Raw genomic sequence first — 19,759 nt, 5'->3', positions numbered from 1 at the left:
CCTTCAGAAACTGACCAGATCACTTACTGATTTAAGGATATTAACTCTAAATTCATTCAAAGTCCAGAATTGGTTCCAAAGTTTGGAGCCCGGATTAATGTACAGGAATCACAGCTGCAAAAATTACTGGGAGATAGGGCCAGTCAACATTCTTGGATAGCCACAGACCACAAATCAGGATACCTTCATAGAAGCTATGCATAGCACTAATGCCAGTTGGTCATCACTACTGCTGTGCTGCTGGTCTAGAGGATTATTTGTCCCAATCAAAGTCATATCACAAGGACATCATTAAGATCAGACTCTATCATAAACCTAGCTTTATCATGAAACCATTCAACTAATTAACCATTTGTTACACAGCGTTTCTTCTTTCATTCCATTTCAGCAGACCCAAAGACATGGAGACTTTACCTCACTTGGTAATGGAAAAAAAATATGAAACTAAATAAAAAGGAAAGTTAATGTTGTTAATGTAGAATTATACTTCAAAGGTGGCAATTTAACAAAATCTTTAAACAACATTTATAATTATTATTTGTAATAATGACAAACTGGAAACAACCTAAGTGCCACACAGCTTGGGTTTGGGTGAAAAGTGGTACATTAATGCCCTGGAATATAAGATTGTCATTAAGAAAAACAAGTATGAAGAAGGGGAGATATATAAAAACTCATTTAAATTTTTTCAAAGCAAAATAAAACATACTGAGAATAGTACATACATTAAGAAACTAAAATCATGTAAAGAATGTATTTTCCTGACATGTGAACTATAACTTGGAAGGAGCTTTAGGGGGATTTATCGATAAATTCTTATTTATTGCATACTTAAGCATATTTTTCACCATAAATAGTTATGAGTTTAAATGTTTTCTGGGTTACATGATGTTAATTTATTTATATTAAACATTATTTTTTTAAATGAGAAAAACTATAGTAGATGGAAAGCAAAAGACCAGGAAGCCCTGAACTTTGTCTTCAACCCAACTGAAGGTAAGTGAGAGGCTTTCCTTCTTGGCTTCAGTTCCCAAATCTATTGAACAAGCAGACAATCTGGTCACTCTGAGGAATGACCGTTACTTCAAGGGATAAATAATCAGAGCCTATGAGTTGGACTGACCTTTCCAGCACCCTCTAATTCTTCCTTATCTTTCTGGGCATGTCCGGCCAACATTTTCATTTGAATAATTCCCGCAATTGCCATGATGGGTACGATGGCTAAGACCAAGAGTGTTAACTGCCAGCCATAGACAAATGCGATGATGATTCCAGTCCCAAGATTGGCTACATTCTGGGTAATAACAGCCAGTCTAGCACCGGTGGCCTAGAAAACATAACAGCAATTAAAAAATGCAATATGCTTACCTTTAACTGAACAAAAGAATAAAATAAAAAGATAACTCAGTAAAAGAACAAAATAAAAGAATCTAATCACAAACTCCCCAACTGAATATCTTGTTGGTGAAATAATAGAAATAGCTAGCATTTATATGGCATGTCGAGGTTTGTAAAGGGCTTTACAAATGTTAATTCATTCAGTCCTTGCAACAGCCAAGTGAGTCAGACGCCATTACTATCCCCACTTTACAGACAGAGACATAAGCTTGAGCGACTTGCCCAGGGTCATACAGCTAGTAAGTGACTGAGGCAGAATTTGAACTCGGGTCTTTATGGCTATAACTCCCTCACTTTACCACTGTTACATCAGGTAATAATTAAGAATAATAATCAATATTTAAATAGCATTTATCATGTGTTGGGCACTTGTGTTGGTAAGCAAAAGGGCTCTTAGCACTTAGTTCAACCAAGTGCCCTTCAAGAGTTTGGCTTTTGTTTCCTTGATTAGATTTGGGTGTCCTTGGTGCCTCTTTGCCTCAGGGCAGGGCCTAGTTTACACATGAGTTTGAGTGACATGTCTGGGACAGCACAGGCTTTTAGACCGCGTGGGTTTAAGTTGCCTCTTTGTAAGGATTCTGGGTCAGGTGGGTGAGTCTCATGTGTGACTCACCCCTGATCCTGAAAAAGATATAAAACCAGGGGTTGGCTTCCTCTTTTTGGAGCTCTTGCCCACAGCAGCGGTGGTGCGAGTGACTCTGGGCCAGCCCTCGTTATGAGCTCCCGGGCTGAACCTAGATGTTGGTAACTATGAATCTGTATTTGGTCTGTCTTCTGTTGATGTTTGTAATTTGTTTAGGGCTCTCACTCGTGCTGGTGCGCTGATGCAGAGACTCTGGGCAACTGTAGCTAAGAGCCCTCCAGCTGGTAACCCGGATGTTGGGACTTTGTTAAACTCTGGTAACTATGTATCAGGATTTGAATCAGACAGGGTCTGTCTGTCCATGTTTGTACTTTGTATTTTGCTCTGGAGTTCAGGGTGCTGGTCTTTTCCCCTGAGCTAAGTGAATGATATTTGTATGCTGAATTAAAGTAAGCTTGTCAACCCCTTCACGTTGCTTTCCTTACTAAAGCAGATCAAAAGAACCTGTACTTTTGCAGAGTGTTGGCAGCTTTCTGGGTGCTGGTTGTTGGTGGATCTTACACCCCCCACAGAAACTGCTAGCCGGATTGTTGAAACAGCACTGTATTAAGTGCTCTTTATAAATATTATCACATTTAATCTGCACAACAACCCTTTGAGGTAGATGCTATTATTATCTTCATTTTACAGTTGAGGAAACTAGGGACAGTGAGGTGGCTCCCTGGAGTAAGGAGGACCCGAGTCAAATCTGTCCCTTAGATTGTGTGACCTTGGGCAAGTCACTGAACCCCAATTGCCCTGCCTTCCCCCCTCCAAAAAACAAAACAAAAAACAGTTGAGGAAACTGAAGCAAACAGTAGATTAGTGACTTGACCAGGGTCATACAGCTAGTCAGTGTCTAAGGCACATTTTGAACTCAGGTCTTCCTGTCTGCAGGCCCAGTGCTCTATGCATTGTGCCATCTAGTAAATAGATGTGTCACCTTGGGCAAATCACTGAATCTGCCTGGCTTCTGTTTCTTCCTTTGTAAAACCATGACCTCCAAGGTCCACATTCCTGTAACTTGTTCAAGCACATATTTGATCCTTGTCCTCTAACCACTTCAATGATCAAATCAGATAAATTCTGAAAGTTACCCAAAGGCATGATGGATAAGCTCCCTGAGGGCAAGGAACAAACACCAATGTAGTGCCTACTATGTGCCAGGCTCTGTGTAAAGGGCTTTTAAGAATATTGACTCAACCTAGAAAGATAGGTGCTGTGGTTATTCTCATTCCACGGTTGAGGAAACTGGGATAAAGAAAAGTTAAGTGACTTGATCAGGGTCATATAGCTAAGTAAGTATCTGAGGTCACATTTGAATTCAGGTCTTCCTGACTCCATGGCCAGTGCTCTATCTACCGCACCATCTAGCAGAGGGCAGAGAATCTTTTTCACGTTTGAAGCCCCATGTCCGTGCCTTGTACATAGTAGGCGCTTAATAAAAGCTTACTTGATTGGTAGTCTCCAGAATTTACCAAAGATAAAAGGCCATTCAAGAAAACTTACAGCTTCTTTAGATATCATAGAGTATCAGGATGGGGAATCTGCAGCCTTGAGGCCACATGTGGCCCTCTAGGTCTTCAAGTGCAGCCCTTTGACTGAATCCAAACTTCACAGAACAAATCCCCTCAATAAAAGGACTTGTTCTGTAAAACTTGGACTCAGTCAAAAGGCTTCACCCAAGAACCTGAAAGGCCACATGTAGCCTTGAGCCTGCAGGTTCCCCACCCCTGGATAGGTACTTTATATTTTTATACAATCTCTTTAAGAGTGATGAAAATGCACATTAGAAGAATATCAATTTCAAACTCAAAGAATGCCAGGAAGAAAGCCAAAAGGAAGCCTGGTACTTACCCCCTTGACTTGGGAGGCATCAGTAGCAAGTCTTGTAGTCAGAGCACCGGTGCTGTTTTTAGGGTCATCAAACCAGCTTACATCCTGCAGCACAAAACAAATTTTTCACTTGTGGGTACAGAATATTGCATACTATGTCCATTTTCCCCCTTTGTTAAATTATCTTCTCTTTATCCCTGTTTCCTTTCCCTGAGAACAGGACGGGCTCAAAGAAAGGCAATGAATACCACTATGTGAAATAATGAAGAGTGAAATGAGCAGAACCAAGAGAACATTGTATACAGTAACAGCAATATTGTTTTAAGAATGACATTGAGCGACTAAGTCATTTCGACTATTATAAATACCCGGATTAACTAAAAAGAACATATGAAGAGAGAAGCTATCTGCACCCAGAGAAAGAACTGATAAATGGAAGGAGGTATAGAATAATTCCACACACACACATACATATACATGAAACACACACATACACACACACATATATAGAAACCTATTTGTGTCTAATCAAGACCATCTCTAGGGCAAGATGGAGGGAGGGAAGAAAAAAAGGGAAAAATACATATATGTTAACTTTGTTGTGTATTTGGAGGGAGTGCTAAGCAGTGCATGGTAGATTTGCAGTTTCACGTGCAATCATCTTTTTTATTATACTATGTTATGGAGATGCTTGTTTTATTCCATAAATTAAAAATAAAATACATATTTTTAAAAGCAAAGCAATGAAGGGCGACTGTATAAAACATCCATTCATCTTTTCTACTTGGGCTGTCCTTGCCTAGGACTGAAGGAGAGAGAAGGGGAGCAGCTTTGGATGCAGGAGTATTACGCGTAAATGAAGCCTCAAGATGCCACAGTGGCAGTCCTGATCTTTAACTTCTCCCATTACTCACAAGTAGAAAAACTAGAGGCCAACTCTCAAGGCATACATCATACTGAAAATAGTCTCTTCTGGGAGGATGGGTGGTGACTGGTCTCTGCCAGCACTGACAGTGTTAAAGCAATGACAGACCTGGACATCTAGTCCATCCCCCCGATTTTACAGATGGCAGGGCTAAGATTCTAACCCAGGTCCTCTGACTCCAAAGGCAATGCTCTCTTCACTTATTTTAAAAAATAAGAAAGTTATGTCTGATAACCTCTAAGGCTCCTTCCATCTTTAAATCTATGATCCCGTAAGTGGAGGCACAGGAGAAAGACAGAGTCTTGCAATGAAAGTATTAGGGACCAACTGCCAGATTCAGTTTCCTCATTTGTAAAATCAGGATAATAATATCGTCTACCTCAGAGTTGTTCTGAGAATCAAATGAGAACCTGTGTAAACTGCTTTCAAACTTTAAAGGGCTATATAAATTCTAGCTGTTTTCTGCAGTTTGAGCAGCTAGATCTTATATAAATTAGCTAAATATTATATCCCTGAGGGGGAGCAAAGCTTGTTACACCACTGGTGTCTTTTATATGGTGTAATAGAAAGAATGCTCCACTTGGAGGACTGAAGCTGGGAATTTTAAGTTCAAAACCTGGTGTATGGAAGGCCTTGAGATCGTTTAGTTCAATCTCCTTGTTTTTCCAGAAAGATGAAGCCATTTGCCCAGGAAAATTGACAGATACTGAATTTGAACCCTGATCTTGGAATTCCAATTCAAGAGAAAGAAAACAAACTCCTTTCACAGCAAGGTCCACCCCCCTTCTATAGGAAGCCTTTCCCAGGCCTCCTTAATTTTAGTGCCTTCTCTCTGAGATGATCCCCTCCACCCCCTTTTATTCAGACTATATCTTGTTTGCACATAGTTGTTTACATGTTGTCTCTCCATTGGGATTTTAAGACTGTGGGTTCCTTGAGAGCAGGGATTGGTTTTTACCCCCCTCTTGCTTATTACCAAGCTTGGCACATAATAAGTAACTGATAAATGCTAAATGACTAACACAAAGACCCCTGGATCTTACGTGTGAGAACCTGGGTTTGAATCCTGGATCTTCTAATTCACTACCTGTGTGACCTTGAGAAATCATCCCTCTGGGTCTCCATTATCCTCCTTGCGCTCTAAGTTACATGATACCTAAGGTAAGGAGGAATCAGCTCTTTCAATCTCTTGGCAATCTTGCTAGTCACAGAACTAGCTGAGGTCTATCTGATGCTCTTCACTCCTGCAATTATATAGATATTTAATTCATCCTTCTGGATCACTGTTCCAGTATTCACTCACAAGTTCTTAGAAAATCTCTCTTGCCTGACATATTCTAGGGCTGAAAAATATCTTTATACGTGCTGATCCAGGGTAGATTTTTTTCCACCCTTGAGGTGAAGTGGCACTCATCTCAAACCATAAAGAGTAAAATCATTTTGCAGATTTAACAAAACCCTTGTAGTGCCTGCCAACCTCTCTCCTGCCCTTGAAAATGAAAAATTAAGGGTATTTCCAGCATCCAGGAGCATTAGTGACCTAAACATGAATTAATGCAAAGTCTTATGTGGATAGATTTTAAGTTTGCATTAACATTCTAATTTTCCCATCATCAAATTTATTTAACTCTTGATTCAGGGGCTAATTTATGAGATGGTGGTGAAATTATTCTTGAAAAGGAAAGAATCCAGGCAACAGATGGCATTCATTTTATCATCACTATCAATTTGTGACTTAAAAAAGAATACCTGTCTCAACATTGCTTTAAAGGCCTTGTATCGGAGTCTCTTGGTAAGAATCTCTCCAGCTTTGCCAAATGCGAAACCCTGTTGAGAAGAAAGAACACATTAGGGAAAGGAAGGGAAGAAGCATTTATGAAGCCTTTCCCATATACCAGGCACCGTGCTAAGCATTAGTTTATTTATAAATGTTACAATATTTACAAATATCTCTTTCCAGAGTTTTCTTTAATAGAAGACTATTGGCAGGGGTGGATTATCACCTGGTGTTGGTTTGCCACATGACCTTAGTGGACGAGTACTTTTCTTGGTCTAGATTTCTGTTCCAGTTGGACTAGTCCCCTCATAGGATGCATTTTTGCCATATTTTTGCCATAGATATCTCTGTTTATCTAAATTCCACACTGCTAGCCTTCAAGGCCCTGGCTCAAGACCCATTGTTTCGATGAAATCTTCCTTGGCTACTTTCACTCTCCTATGACCTTTCCCTTCTGTGAATTCTTAGAATTCTAGTAGTTGGTACTGTACAATCTTACACTTTTTTATTTTGCCTTTGTACACACATAAGCTGCTTCAGGTACTTCTATGTTACCTCCTGGAAAGGAAGAGGCCCGGTTTTCCATTCTTTCTATCACGCCTGTAGTGAGTATCTGGCACTCATGTGCTCATCACCCTCTGTCTCTCTTTCCCCATATTGTCATGTTTACACTTATCTATTTACATGTTATATCTTCCCAATACAATGGAAGTCCCTTGAGGGCAGGAGCCATTTTTTTTTCATTTTGGTTTTGAAGCCTTGCCCACTAGCACAATGTTGTCTAATGAGAAGGCCCTTAACAAAATCCTGTTGAACTGTATTGCATTACTAAATGATAACTCTATGACTATAGATGTTCAGAGAGCATGGCCAGACAAAAGAAATTACATTGGAGAAAAAAGTACAATGGGCAGATTCTGACAGCACTTCATCTTTAAGTTTGCTGTTTCATTCAAGTCATTTGAAAGCTATAATATCAGATTCTTGAGAACTATGTTCTTTACTGGCTTTTTGTTGCTACTGATGTTTTTACCTTAAGGCACAAGTATAATTGGGTAATTTGGGTAAAATTTGGGTAAATGGCAGCCTTAGGAAAAAAAATTTATAAATTTTCATTTTAAGTCTCATGTGACTTACTTCTGAGTGGTTCTTTTCTAGGCTAAAAGTTGACATTTCGTTTAATGTAATTTATTTGTTTGGATCAATGCAATGAATTTTAGGGTCCTCCCAAATTCCATATCTAATTATGATATTAAATCCCAGGTTCAGTTCCCTCTTATTCAAACTATATTCTCAATGTATATTATGTAACTTTTTTGGTGGGGGGAAGGAGAATGCTAAGTAGGAATTGTCAGGGGATAAAGAGATGAAACAAAGAGGAGACAGAAGAACATGTACACATTTTATCAAGGCTGACCTATCTTTTAGCAAAATCAACCGAGTACACTCCCAAGTAGACCAAACCCTAGTTATCCTTTTTTTATTGTTTTTTGGCAGGGTAACTGGGGTTAAGTGACTTGCCCAAGGTCACACAGCTAGTACATGTGTCAAGTGTCTGAGGCTGGATTTGAACTCAGTTTCTCCTGATTCCAAGGTTGGTGCATTTCTAGTTATACTTTTAAACCTCACTGGATAATCAACAACCATTGATTAAACACCTACCGTGTGTCAGGCACAGAGACTTTGATGGTCTCCTTAATTACTGGTATCCCTCCTCCATAACTACCTTGCATGTAGCTTGTATTTATTTTGCATTTATTCTACATCCCCTTCTATATGGACACATCATCTCCCCCAATAGAATGTAAGCCTCATGGGAGTAAGGATCCTTTTTTTTTGTCTTTGTATCCACAGCACCCAGGGCCTGGCCCTTCATAAACCTTAACAACTGCTTGTGGATTGACTGATCGCTCGAAGACAAACATGAAACGGTTCCTGCCCTCTAAGAGCTTATATTCTATAAGGGAGAAAACATGTACACAAATTTGTAGAAAATAAGTGAAAAATATGGATACATACCTGAAGAAAATAGGTAATTAAACAAACAAATCCAAGTACTAAAAACAACAGTGAAAACAAATCATTATCACGCCGTCTTTTATCATCAGAATTCACTTGTGTAAAGACCTACAAAAAATAATTTATTTTTATCAAAGGAATGTAGGAATTGCCATGCTGGCTCAGCACAAAATTCTGTGTTCCCCAATATTCTTTTGCCAAGAGAGGTTTTAAAATACCAGTGGAACCATTTTTTTTTGAGGATGTCTAGCTTAAAGGCTTATTAATTTTCTGTTAGTAACTTTATAATTCATACCTTTGTCTAAAATTTTTAATTTAATTCATTTACATTTTATGTGGACTGAATGAGTACCACATGTGAAGCAAATTAGTATCATGTGAAAACAATAGTTCTCTACAAATAGGAAAGGAAGGCAAGGTTTAGGGTTTTAAACATACAGTGAACTCACACACAGGGCTTCCTCTTTTGGCAAAAGATGGATCATTTCACTATGATACCAAGAACATAGCAGTGAGTGTGACAGGGGGCTCATCTGGCCTCTTCTCTGAGCTCCAGACCCACATCTCCACCTGCACAAAGGATCTCACTTGGACATATCACCAGAACTTCAAATGCTGTTCTTCTCACTCTACATTGCAGTCTGTGGCACCTGGTGCCAACCTTTGGCATTATCTCTGACTCATAGCTCCCTCTCACCTCTCATATCTAACCAACCATCATACCTCAACCATTAATAAGATAGATAAGAGTGAATGAACAAATCCAACTTTAAACTAGGATTGTAGGATTTTAGGTTTGGAACAGAAACTAAAATCATCTACCTTCTCATTTAATAGATGAGGACTGGAGTCATGAGAGGTCGTGACTTGCTTGAAAAATATACACGGTGCAGAGTCACTTCAAATCCACATTTCCTGAATCCAAATCTAGCACTCTTTCTCCTACCAATTACTGCTTATATTGAAATAGATCCATAAATAGCCTAATGGAGTCATTTTGAGTCTTGCTGCCCTTTCTAAAAGGGCATAGATGGAGCCTACCATTTTATATCCCTACACTAGATACCAAAGAATAAGTGCAACAGGAATTTGCAGAAAAGGCAATTTCCACTGGCTTTATTCCCTCACTCCTGGAACTAGAAACACATTAAATCTCTTTTTTTCTTTATATCCCCAGGGGTGAATTTTGGTTAAGTTCGTTTAAAGGTGTGACTTTTTAAAAGCCAATCCTTAATTACAACACAAAGTGTTTACCAGATTACATAAAGCAAGGCTCAAAATCCTGTAGTCATTGGAATATGTCCTGCCACTCATAGCTCTTACCCCAATAATCCTGGAAAATATTATAGCAAATGATGGCTGTAGAGCTCCATTGATAATAGCACAAATAGTGCCAACCACAAAATAAGGCCACTCTGTCTTATTCATCTTCAGAACTGTGAAAAAAGAAGCTGGAGGCACATTTTCATCCTGGAAAATAAAGATATCAGGACAAGTAATAGATCTTTCAAACTCTGGCATGAATTTTCATTATCTGCTTGCAGTTAAGGCTTAGAGGAATAAACTTTCTCCAGCCTGGTTCATCTCATCAAAGCTCTCAGCAAAGAGAGACCATCCAGTGCTTGCGTCTTCCCTCTATTGTGGCTTATCATTAATAATCAAGCCAGTATCAATCTAATTGGGCAACCAGGAGGATATTTGTTTTGTAATCTTCCAACAATTGCCAGTCATCATTCAGGCATGTCACACTAGGTCCGATTTAGTGTGTGCAGTTTTCACTTCAAAATATTTGTGCTCTCTTGACTAAAAAGACTGGTAAATTCTCATGTCAGTATGCAAGGCAGGGCATCCATAGTTTTCCTTCTCCACTCCAATAAACATCAGCTATGTGTAAAACATAGGATGTCAGGTGATGATAAAAAGAAAAAAACACCCACGTTTTGCTCTTTTTCACTTTAAATTCTACATCCTATACTTCAAAAAAGCAGTTTCAGTGATTTGTTTAAAAAAAAGCTAAGCAAGGTATTTTTAAAAGGTATCATCAATGTGTCTATTGGCTAAGTTTCACATAATTAATAAGGAATCATAGATTTAGAGCTGAAAAGGACACTGGAGACCATCTGATCCAATCCTGCCATGTTACAGATAAGAAGATAGAAGTCCAGGTAGGTTAGATGATTGTAAGTCTCAGAAGCAGAATTTGAATCCAAGTCCTAGAACACTATGTTCTTTCCCTTATGTGACCCAGAGAATACTCACTTAAATTGTGCATTTTATGGAAAGTGTCAATTTGATAAGATGAGCAAGGGTGAAAGCTTTTCTCCTGGTTTCTGCTTTCACATTAGTGACTGTTTCAGACAGAAACTTTGATCCAAACTATCATTGTTTAAAATTTCTTTAACTTTTCATCAATGATTAATTTAATAATAATAAATTTCATTTGTAAAATAATTCTAAGCAACTCCTCATGGCATGAAGGTTATTCTAAGTTGCCTTATAACCCCAGTACTTAGCACAGTGCCTGGCATATCATAGGCACTTAATGAATGCTTATTAGCATGACTTAACTGAGTGCTATGCCAGTGGGACAATGGGCTCTCATGAGTTCTGCCAGGCTGGAAAAGCTCTCAGTAGAAGGCTGGTGAAGGCTGTTTGCCCACCATGAAAGCACCAATATAGCTCAGTTTGAAGAGGCCCATTATCAGAAGGTTGATACTTAGGTGCTGAATTGTTTTATTTTTAAAAATGTTTAATTAACATATGCATATACAGTTCTCCCTTCCACATCATGGGGGTTAGGGGACCAGTGCCTCTGCAATCTGGAAAATCTTCCACCAAAATTTTTGGCCCTCTCTTTGTACCAGAGAGGAAATCTGAATTATTATGGTATGAAAAGATAAAATATATTGCTATTATACAATACCATACATATATTTTATGCATTTCTGAGTTTCTAAACTTCTTCTGTGTTGTCTGCAGTTTCTGCAAAACTCCCCCAAAATTCTCATTTAATTTGTTATGCTGACCCACAATATACTGTAACCATGATGGTGAGAGTTGTGATGTGGAACAGATGACTGTATATATGTATGTATATATAGATATAAAACATATCCCTATGTGACCTTCATTTCCAAATTTATCTGCTATTTAGTGATACATTTTATTCTTGTAACAAAAAATAGGGAAATATCAGCTGTCTCTGGTGTATATTTACTTTTCCACACCAACTCAGGAAAGAGGAGAGAGACGTGCATTTTTAAATAAAGAATTATTTTTGTCCATTGCAAGCCAAGAACAGTCTGCTGAGATGCAAAGATGGTGTCACACTCAGGAAATTAAGGATGAACTATTACAGTGAAATGGCTACTGAGTTTTTGCTGCTATATCATCTTTTTCTTTAAAGGTCATGAAAGCAGGAAGCCAAGGGAGAAAAGTAGGCAGTTAATAGAAAGACAGACATGTGAAGGTAAGCAAAGAAAATTGACTTTCTGTTGTGGGCCATGTGCTTCTTTTAAATTTTAGATGCTAGGCCCCAGTTTAACTCTGATCTTGCTTGCACACCTTGGGAAAACATCCCCAGCCATATGAGCAGAAAAATACCAAGAGACTTACAAGCGTTTCCTCCTCTCCAGCACCTTTTTTCTCTGATCCCTGTTGCTTCTTGATACTTGAGCGAGTTGATCGCCTTCTTAGGCTTCTGGATCCAAAACCTTGTGTAGCTGATTCTGAGGCACTCATTTCATCTGTCTCTTCATCTGTAGCACCCTCTGATTCAATCTGTTTTCCTCCTGTCTAAAATAAGCAAAAAAAAAAAAGCTTTAAAGACAGTATCTGCTGTTTAGTTAATCTGGCTTAACAAAGAAAATCTAAGTTTTAAGCTGGAGGAGCTAAGGTCAATATTTTGTCCTTCATTGCTTTTCAGTAATAGACTAGTAAGAAATAGCTAGCTATTCAACTGTTTACTTCATCTATGTAAGTATGTTTGTGTGAATGTATGTATGTATGCATGTACACACATACAGAGAGGAGACAAGGTGTCACAGTAGATAGAGCTCCAGGCCAGGAGAGAAGACTCATCTTCCTGAGTTCTCAAATCTGGCCTCAGACACTTATTAGCTTTGTGACTCTGCGCAAGTCACTTAACCCTGTTTGCCTCAGTTTCCTCATGTGTCAAAAGAGCTAAAGAATGAAATGGCAAACCACTCCAGTATCTTTGCCAAGAAAACCCTAGATAGGGTCACAAAGAGTCAGACACAACTGAAATGACCGAACATAAAACATATAAATATACATATTTATACACATATGCATACATATATGCAATTTGTATTATATGTTAAAAGCTAAAATTAATATGTCATTAAAACCCACTGCAATAAGAATCATGCAGGGAAACAAAATAAAATGACACAAGGAAAATTGTAATTTTTTTTTAATCTAGAAACTCAATGTCAAAATGTGATATATTTCAAGTCTATCTCATTTTTTCTTTTCTGCAATGATTCCTTACATATACTCTTTTGTGCTATTTTTCTTGTGCAGTTACAGGGACCCAATCACTTTTGTCTTGGAATTGATCTTAATCATATTTCCAATTTTTATTCACAAATTTTCCTTTTTAGTTACTCCACGTTCAGGGCTGAAACTTAGTATTTTTATTACTTTTCAAAGTGTTCCTGAAGAGAGGTGCTGTTTGCTTATAGAATAAATCATAGCAAAATTCATGTCTGTAGAGAAAAACTGAAAAAAAGGTATACTGAAAATGTACCTGCATGGTAACAAGTTTGAAGTAAACACCTCCCTGTCTCATCAATTCATTATGGTTTCCTTGCTCCACAATGACTCCATCCTCAAAGCCAGCTATGACATCTGCATTACGGATTGTAGACAAACGATGTGCTATAACAATGGTGGTACGGCCTTCTCTTGCCTATGGAATAAGCAAACTAGAATTAAGCAAAAACTTAAAAAAAAATTGTTATAAACACAAGATCAAGAACAAATAAGATATCGTACTGGAGGCAACAGTGACTCTGAAAGTAGAATTTCTGAATCTATCAATGCTACACATTTTCCAGTGTACTAGTACTCATGAATGTTCGAAGAATGAAAGTAAAGTCTCTAGCACTCTGGACAGTTCCTTTTTGCATAATTTATGGAAAGATCTGTATGAGAATTGCACAGTACCAACAGCCATTAGATAGGGTGCAATCTGCATTGATGAAGGGAGTAGCCACACCTACAGATCATGAATCTGTCAAGAGTACCAAAAATAACTTAATGACTTGCAAGCTTGTCATTGAGGTGCTGAGGACAATGTTATCATGAGAGGGTGTTTCATTCTTTTTATTTTTATCTCCAACACCTACCTAGCAGACAATCTGGTATATGGTAGGCAGTTAAAGTTAATTGTTGATCAATTGATAACGGTGATGCATCAAAGGGGATAACTGATGACCTGAAAGGCTTAAGTTCTGAGTTGTAGATTTAATTTTTATTGACATTTTAACTTGCCTGCAGCACCTAGGCACCAGGATACAATGGATCTAGAGTCAAAGAACTTGGGTTCAAATTCTGATTCTCTCATTTGCTAGCTGTATGACCTGGGGCAAACAGATTTACCTCTCTAGATCTCAGTGTACTCATCTACAATATGGGGGAGGGTAGATTTTGTTGTTGTTTCATGACTCCATTTAAGGTATTCTTGGGAAAGACACTGGAATGGTTTTGTCATTTCCTTCTCCAGCTCATTTTACAGATGAGGAAACTGATGCAAATAGGGTTGAGTGACTTGCCCAGGGTCACACAGCTAGTAAGTGTCTAAGGTTGGATTTGAATATAAGTCTTCCTGACTCCAGACCTGGTCCTCTATCCACTGTGCCACCTAGCTGCTCTGAGGTGCCCTCTAAGGTCCCTTTTAATTCTAAATCTATAATCCTTTGAATCAGCTTAATATAATAGTAATGCTTAAACCTAAATTTGCACAACTGCACTCCTGCTTCTAGAATTAGAATATATTCTAGAATATATTATTAATTTAGACTTTTTATATAAGAAAAACTTGCAACTGTAGGTATAATGTTTGGTTTCCATTCTACGACTTCCAAGTTAAATGTAAGTAACTGTTACTTCAATAAACATCTAAAAAACTGTAACACAGTGAGCAGGATCAGCACTTCATTACGATTCCATGTAATGCCTACTTCAATCATCTCAACCAAACAGTCTCCAGATAGTTATTGTATCTTAAAAAGAATATGGCATAGTTGCAGTTTTAACTGTTATTCTCTGAAGAATCTATGAGGAGATAGTTTAGATACTGTTAACTGTGATGGCTTACAAGAAACTAGGAGAAGACAGAGGGGGAAAAAAGAGCAAGAAAAAATTTAATTCCCTAGAAAATGGAGTTTGACTCTTGTCTGGTGAAGAAACAGGAAAAGTATTCTTAACAAGACATTAGCCAGTATCTTGAGATAACTGAATGGGGGGACTGTGTTTTGAGAAATAAATTAACAGTTATAATAATGCATAAAGGTGACTTTGGCTAGGATCATTTTCATAGCCAACAAATCATTGACAATTATTTTGAAAATGATTTGTGACACTGTAGATAAACAGTACAGCCAGTAACTTTGATATTTATTTAAGCCTAGGAAATTAAAAGGTTTTGTGTGCATGTACATATATAAGCTTCAATAGTTTAAAATTTTACCAAGACACAAACATTTGCCCCCTGCATATGCTGGCCTGCTCCCCCTACCCCCTTTTATTCTTTCTGTCTCTTGTCTCTCTGTCTCTCTTCCAATACTCTTAGGTCTTAAGTACCGTTTTAAGCTATTTAACCTATTAAAGCTTAAAATTGCACTAAGACTTCTGAGACATCCTGTATATTGGGTACATATACATATATATGCATACATGTGTATTGTATGTGTATTTGCAAACTTTAAAGCACTATCAAAATTTTTCAAAAAATTATTCTTCTTAGCTACACTTCTGCTTATAAAAACAAAAAATGGCTGGGAGGCACTACCTTAGAAATTACTGGCAAAAATTCTGCTTCCTTAGAATAATTTTTCAAGAGGGCATAAATTTGGCATATTCTTTCTCCTATTCCTAGTTAAATCCATTTTATTGAAATTCACTGACCTTATCCAGTGCCACTTGTACAACTGCTTCACTTTCAGTGTCTAAGGCTGACGTTGCCTCATCAAGCAGAAGGATCTTGGGATTACGAACCAGAGCTCGAGCGATTGCTATCCTCTGTTTCTGACCTCCACTCAGCTGGGCCCCTCTTTCTCCAACCAAAGTGTCAAATTTCTATTATACAGAAAAAAGCCCAAATTAGAGTAGCTCCTGATGTTTCTTCATAGATCACAGCCCCTGCAACAATGAACATCGACACACCATGTTCTAGATATACATTACTAAGAGAGAAAGTCTTTGTCAGGTAAAGGCACTACGATGAGGTAAGCCATCATCATCAGGTCAAATGGCATAGTCCCGGGAAGCCCAATGAAAGTACCTAACCCAAATACACACACAGTACGTGTAGAAATGTGCACACATGGTTTCTGCTAGTTTTGTTGTTGATATGGTCAATTATGCTAATAGTTTTCCTAATATTGAACCAGCCTTGCATTCCTGGAATAAATCCTACCTGGTCATAGTGTATTATTCTCGTAATGAGTTGCTGCAGTCTTTTTGCTAATATTTTATTTAAAATTTTTGCATCAATATTTATTAGGGAAATTGGTCTATAATTTTCTTTCTCTGTTTTAACTCTACCTGGTTTGGGTATTAGTACCATATTTGTGTCATAAAAAGAATTTGGTACGACTCCTTCTTCACCTATTTTCCCAAATAGTCTACAAAGTATTGGAATTAGTTGTTCTTTAAATGTTTGATAGAATTCACATGTAAAACCATCTGGTCCTGGAGATTTTTTCCTAGGGAGTTCGTTGATGGCCTGCTCAATTTCTTTTTCTGATATGGGGTCATTAAGAAATTTCACTTCCTTCTCTGTTAGTCTGGGCAGTTTATGTTTTTGTAGATATTCATCCATATCTCTAAGGTTGTCAAATTTATGGGCATACAGTTGGGCAAAATAATTCCTAATTATTGTTTTGATTTCCTCTTCATTAGAGGTGACCTCACCCTTTTCATTTTTTATACTGGTAGTTTGATTTTCTTCTTTCTTTTTTTTAATCAAATTGGCCAAAGGTTTGTCAATTTTATTGGTTTTTTCATAAAACCAGCTCTTTGTTTTATTTATTAATTCAATAGTTTTCTTGGTTTCAATTTTATTAATCTCTCCTTTGATTTTCATTATTTCTAATTTGGTATTTAATTGGGGGTTTTCAATTTGCTCTTTTTCTAGCTTTTTCAGCTGTATGCCCAGATCGTTGATCTCCTCTTTCCCTATTTTATTCATGTAGGCATTTAGAGATATAAAACTTCCCCTAAGAACTGCTTTTGCTGCATCCCATAAGTTTTGGTATGTTGTTTCATTATTGTCATTCTCTTGAATGAAATTATTAATTGTTTCTCTGATTTGTTCTTTGGCCCACTCACTCTTTAGAATTAAATTATTTAGTTTCCAATTAGTTTTTAGCTTATTTTTCCATGGTACTTTATTAAAAATGATTCTTATTGCATCATGATATGAAAAGGATGCATTGACTACTTCTGCTTTTCTGCACTGGATTGTGAGGTTTTTATGCCCTAGTACATGGTCAGTTTTTGAGTATGTGCCATGTACTTTTGAGAAGAAAGTATATTCCTTTTTATCCCCATTCAGTTTTCTCCAGAGGTCTATCATATGTGCCTTTTCTAAAATTCTGTTTACCTCCTTAACTTTTTTCTTATTTATTTTGAGGTTAGATTTATCAAGTTCAGAAAGGGGGAGGTTGAGGTCTCCCAATATTATAGTTTTGCTGTCTATTTCTTCCTGTAACTCCCTTAACCTCTCCTCTAAGAATTTGTATGCCTTACCACTTGGTGCATATATGTTAAACAATGATATTGCTATAGACCAATTTCTCTAATGAATATTGATGCAAAAATTTTAAATAAAATATTAGCAAAAAGATTGCAGCAACTCATCACGAGAATAATACACTATGACCAGGTAGGATTTATTCCAGGAATGCAAGGCTGGTTCAATATTAGGAAAACTATTAGCATAATTGACCATATCAACAACAAAACTAGCAGAAACCATATGATCATCTCAATAGATGCAGAAAAAGCCTTTGACAAAATGCAACACCCATTCCTATTAAAAACACTAGAAAGCATAGGAATAAATGGAACCTTCCTTAAAATTATAAATAGCATCTACCTAAAACCATCAACAAGCATTATTTGTAATGGGGATAAGCTAGATGCATTCCCAATAAGATCAGGGGTGAAACAAGGATGTCCATTATCACCCCTACTATTCAATTTGGTACTAGAAACCTTAGCTGTAGCAATAAGAGAAGAAAAAGAAATTGAAGGAATTAGAATAGGAAAAGAAGAAACTAAATTATCATTTTGCAGATGATATGATGATTTATCTAGAGAATCCTAGAGAATCAAGTAAAAAACTATTTGAAATAATAAACAACTTTAGCAAAGTTGCAGGATATAAAATAAACCCACATAAATCCTCAGCATTCCTATACATTACTGACAAAGCCCAACAGCAAGAGATAGAAAAAGAAATTCCATTCAAAGTTACTGTAGACACTATAAAATATTTGGGAGTCTATTTGCCAAGACAAACCCAGGGCCTATATGAACATAACTATGAAACACTTTTCACGTGAATAAAATCAGATCTAAATAAATGGAGAAATATCAGTTGCTCATGGTTAGGCCAAGCTAATATAATAAAAATGACAATTCTACCTAAATTAATCTATCTATTCAGTGCCATACCAATTGAACTACCAAAAAATTTTTTTACTGAGCTGGACAAAATAATAACAAAATTCATTTGGAAAAACAAGAGGTCTAGAGTATCTAGGATTTTAATGAAAAGACATGCTAGAGATGGTGGCTTAGCCACACCAGATATTAAACTGTACTACACAGCAGCAGTCATCAAAACTGCCTGGTACTGGTTAAGAAACAGGGGTGAGGATCAGTGGAATAGGATAGGTACACAAGTAGGTGAAATCAACAAGTCTAGCAATCTACTCTTTGATAAACCCAAAGAGGCCAGTTTCTGGGCTAATAATTCACTATTTCACAAAAACTGCTGGGAAAATTGGAAAATGGTAGGGCAAAAACAGGGCATAGACCAATATCTTACACCATATACCAAAATAAAGTCAAAATGGGTTCATGATTTAGGAGTAAAAGTTGATACTCTAAGTAATTTGGGAAAGCAAGGAATAGTTTACTTATCAGATTTGTGGAAAAGTAAAGAATTCATGACCCAACAAGAGACAGAGAGCATTACAAAATGCAAAATGGATAATTTTGATTATGTCAAATTGAAATGTTTTTGTACAAAAAAAGCCAATGCAACAAGAATTAGGAGGGAAGCAGAAAATTGGGAGAAAATCTTTGCAACTAGTATCTCTGATAAAGGCCTGACCTCTAAAATATACAGGGAGCTGAGCCAAATATATAGGAATACAAGCCATTCCCCAATTGAGAAATGGTCAAAGGATATGAACAGGCAGTTTTCAGAGGAAGAAATTAAAGCTATCTACAGGCATATGGAAAAATGCTCTGGATCGCTGCTGATTGGAGAAATGCAAATCAAAACAACTCTTAGATACCACATCTCTCCTGTCAGATTGGCTAAAATAACAAATCAGGAGAATGATAAATGCTGGAAAGGATGTGGGGAAATTGGAACATTGTTGCATTGCTGGTGGAGTTGTGAGCTGATCCAGCCATTTTGGAGGGCGGTTTGGAACTATGCCCAAAGGGCTATAGAAATGTTCATACCCTTTGACCCAGCAATACCACTTCTAGGGTTGTATCCCAAAGAAATCACACAAGCGGGAAAAGGACCCATATGTACAAGAATATTTATAGCAGCTCTCTTTGTGGTAGCCAAGAATTGGAAATCAAAGGGATGCCCATCAATTGGGGAATGGCTGAACAAGCTGTGGTATATGAAGGTGATGGAATACTATTGTGCCATAAGAAATGGGGATGATGCAGACTTCATAACAAC

At 37.4% G+C, this 19,759-nt stretch overlaps 1 protein-coding gene across 1 annotated transcript in view; it reads right to left on the bottom strand.

Annotated features, from left to right (window-relative positions):
• The window catches only part of LOC118849943 (ATP-dependent translocase ABCB1-like), a 319,035-nt gene that overhangs the window by 20,705 nt on the left and 278,571 nt on the right, over positions 1-19,759 (bottom strand). The window contains exons 20-22 of the mRNA XM_036759053.1: positions 6,531-6,608; positions 3,878-3,961; positions 1,124-1,327 (exon numbers count right to left, since the gene is read on the bottom strand). Coding sequence (XP_036614948.1) covers positions 1,124-1,327; positions 3,878-3,961; positions 6,531-6,608 — 366 coding nt within the window. The remainder of the gene's footprint in view (positions 1-1,123; positions 1,328-3,877; positions 3,962-6,530; positions 6,609-19,759) is intronic.

This window comes from Trichosurus vulpecula, chromosome 5, assembly GCF_011100635.1.
Source record: "Trichosurus vulpecula isolate mTriVul1 chromosome 5, mTriVul1.pri, whole genome shotgun sequence".
NCBI lineage: Eukaryota > Metazoa > Chordata > Mammalia > Diprotodontia > Phalangeridae > Trichosurus > Trichosurus vulpecula.
Note: the sequence above shows the minus strand (reverse complement) of the source record. Positions and strands in the feature narration are given on the sequence as shown.